Source organism: Fusarium vanettenii, assembly GCF_000151355.1.
Source record: "Fusarium vanettenii 77-13-4 unplaced genomic scaffold NECHAsca_116_unmapped, whole genome shotgun sequence".
Taxonomy (NCBI): domain Eukaryota; kingdom Fungi; phylum Ascomycota; class Sordariomycetes; order Hypocreales; family Nectriaceae; genus Fusarium; species Fusarium vanettenii.
The window spans coordinates 5,888-9,451 of record NW_003315774.1 but is presented as its reverse complement, the minus strand read 5'-3'; the positions used below and the strand labels follow the sequence as shown (position 1 = coordinate 9,451).

The window sequence follows — 3,564 nt, the reverse complement described above, 5'->3', positions numbered from 1 at the left end:
ACGTCGCAGATTAGTACCGCGAGGCCTCCGCGATGACCCTGCGACTGCCCCTATGCTGACCTTGGGCTTAAGCTCAGGCCAATTGTTATTGAACTTTCAAGGAGACCAAAAGTATAATAGATTTCACGAACCTAGTTTTCGCCTGTGAATTGCCCTAGCTGGACGGTGGACCTTAATGTAATGGTCATAGAATGGCCTGGGATTTCTTCGCGAGCTTAATCTCGATTTAAGACATATCTCTGAGCTACGCGGTAAACATATGCTGGATTCCTCTTGTCGACCGAGGGATGGTGAATAAGCCCAGGGTACGGCGGAGATGGAACAGATAGGCAAGGAGCCTTGCCAGGTTTTCCCTCTGGGACTATGGAGATCAAGGTCAACATCTATAGTAAGTCCCAAAGAATATGGTGATGAAGTAGTATTGCGGGAGCGGAAGATGATGGGTTGTTGAAAGGTCTAAGTTACATGTGTCTGAGAGGAGCACAGCTCCTTACATAGTAATCCATATCCCAGCCACCAGCAGATCGGACTATCTTAGTCATTGTTGTTGGATTGCGCAGGGATGCTGAGTGCACTTGATAATAGGTAGTTCTTACTATAATAATTGTAATTGTTCTTAGTTAAGTTTTCATAATCTCAATGAGAGGCCCTTTGGGGCCTTATATCTTTGAATAACCCCCATCTAGGACTTTGAACCTTAGTCGTAGGACTTTAAACTTTAATCTTGATCCTGAAGTTAAGGGGGAACTCTCAGTTCTTCCAACAGTCATACGGTCTCAATATTTATTATAGTTCAAGGTAGCCAAATCAAGACCTGCAACCGCCAATTTCCCCAAGTTCAGCGCCGAGACGCTGTGCACTTCGCGCCACGCTGCATATTGCTCGCTAAGTGAAGAAACGACATTGTAAGTTAAGCTACAGTTGCTAGTTAGGCAAATGATGTGTCTGTGATCGTCCCCGCCGAGCAGCCATAAGGCATACTGACGAGCGAGCCGAGTGTTCGTGCGCAGACGGCGGCGGCGGCGGCCTCGCCGGTAGGGTCTCTCTTCTTCGATGGCTCCAAGGAAGCGTAACAAGATGAGAACCCGGTGATGGTCGGCAATGACGTGATCTTCTATTGCCAAGCGGCGAAGAAGGTCCTCATTGTCAAGGAGGCCGTCTTTATCGATTAGGTCGGTATTTCCCTCATTTCCCTCGTCTTTAGCTGCCATTTCTGACGATAATCAGAATATGTGAATAGCTTCGTTACACCCGTTACACCCCCTCTCGCCGGGTTCAGTTGGTATCATAATTATCGGTATGATCGTTATCCCCGGTTGCCTTCATAGGCAATCCGAAGCCCGCGGAAGCTGCCGGCTGGCGCGATATATGATTGTGGCGATCATTATGCGTAAGTATGCATTTGAGACGGTTAATTCTTATATCCCCCGCTAGAATTAGTGCTAAATCAAGGAAAGCGTGTCTTGGCATTCATTTATTGAAAAAACATGAACCCGGGTTTAGTCTGACCCCCGCTTATGATCAGGGCCAAAGACCGTTCCAGCAAACTGCCCCAGCCAATCCGGGGCCACGCAACGCAAGGTGGCGTCTCGGAAAGTGGGCGAAGTTCTGAGCCAAACTATCCCTCGTCATTCTGCAGCTTCTAAGCGGCGTAAGTCAAGCCTTGCTCGGATGTGAGGACGTCTAATCGCCCTTGCGGGCTGAAAGGGATGCTGACTAGCCTGTTGCGCAAGGAAGGTCGCTGACTGGGGTTCCTTTGTCCCTAGATCCTCGTAATCTCCACACCTTGGCATTAATAGTGGGGTTGGTCTAATGAAAATTGTCAGACAGTACGTGTATTCGGTCCATTGACGTAAGATCAGTGTATTCGTGTGGTGTTCTTGTGTGTCTCTGGGGAAGTGCCTCTGCCCCTGAAGGATTTACCGTATCCATAAGCACTCTTAAGATTCTTGACCCGCACGTGATACCCTAGCATATGCCTTCTGTTCAATAAAATCTCCTAAAAGCTCTACGTTTTTCTGCAACTCTTGGTTGGAACTGTAAATTGCGTGGCGTGCGGAATGGATTCTATTCATTCATTTATGGACTCCCCGTAACATTGAAATGATTAGTAAGCTTATAACGGCGCTTAACCTTTCTTATGAGATGAAGGAGCCGATAGAACTTAAGAATTGCCGTGCCTCGGCAATGTCCCCCGCACTTGAGAAAGCGATGATTTGATTTCCCCCGCTCCGTTATTTCCGTCTTCAGCCTATGATTTAAAGGCCTTGTTATGTCTGAATTGGAATAGTGTTGTGCACTGTGGTTATTTTTTTATGTCCATAGTGGAGTCACCTCGGGAACCCTATTGACCCATTGAAACATTCAGTTTGTCCTCTTGATATCGATGTCTGCCATTTTTCGGTCCCGATATCGTGAATAATTGTTTCATTATATTTGCCTTCCCTTAACTTCGCTCGAAACCATGGCGTAGATTGGCTTCTTCCGCTACCTCCGCCTTAAACTCTCCGTTGTTTTTATGCGACTCATCACATGGTGGCAATAACCTAAAGCGAATCTCTCTTTACCGACTGGCCTCGAGCGAAAAGCAATTCGCATTCCGTCGCGTGATTTAGGCCGCTTTATTAATGGATGGCTCTACTCTCCATCTGCTGACGGCACCCCCTCGTTGGCTATAAAGAAGCCCGTCGTTGTGAACTGGCACGGGAGCGGGTTTGTGCTTCCAAGCCTGGGTAGCGACTATGACTTTTGCGCTCGTGTTGCAAAAGAAACTGGATTTGTCGTCTTGGATGCCGATTACCGCAAAGGGCCCGAGGTGCCGTTCCCCGGAGCCGTCCATGACGTCGAGGACACCCTAAGATGGGTAGAAAGCCGGCATTAAGAGTTCGACCTGGAACGCGTGGCTGTCTCGGGATTTAGTGCCGGCGCAAACTTGGCTTTGGTGGCATCATCGTGCCTGAAAGACAGTTATCCCGCCCTCAAAATATAAGTCACCGTCGCGATATATCCTCCTGTGGACCTATCTATTGATCCCGAAGCGAAGACCGTCCCTCATCCGATACGACTAATTCTAGTAGCTGTGGCGCGTATATTCGACGCGTGCTATATCCCAGACGATTCACTGCGGTTAGATCCTCGCATTTCCCCTATATTCGCGGATCCTGCACTTTTCCCTGAGGCCGTTGTTATTTTGACCTGCAGCGGAGACACTTTGGCGCTAGAGGGAAACGCGATGGCCACGAAGCTTCAGAATGGAAAACGCCGGGTGATTAATTAGACTTTGGAGGGTGTTGGCTATGCATTTGATAAGGGTGTTCGTGAAGGCACCCATGAATGGGAATAGCGGGCACTGGCGTACTTAACATCGATAACAGCGCTTAAAGCCGGATTGGGCTCGTAGAGAGATGAGGTGATTCACTGGGAATATTGGGCAGGTCTATTAGGCGTTGTGTCGAAGTAATGCTCCTTGCCCGTTTATGAAGTGCATATCCTCTCGTAATAATCCACTCCTAGAGAAACTCTATTAGTACTAATTGCTAGATGAACTCTGAATGGCCAGAAATC

The 3,564-nt window shown here is 48.2% G+C and overlaps 1 protein-coding gene across 1 annotated transcript; it reads right to left on the bottom strand.

Moving 5' to 3' along the window:
* Positions 1-244: 244 nt before the first annotated feature.
* NECHADRAFT_89252 (uncharacterized protein) lies at positions 245-1,211 on the bottom strand (the record flags this gene model as incomplete). The annotated part of the gene is made up of 4 exons (XM_003039340.1): positions 245-361; positions 495-595; positions 815-915; positions 982-1,211. 4 exons carry the CDS (start codon positions 1,209-1,211, stop codon positions 245-247), a joined length of 549 nt encoding a protein of 182 aa, XP_003039386.1.
* Positions 1,212-3,564: the final 2,353 nt, after the last annotated feature.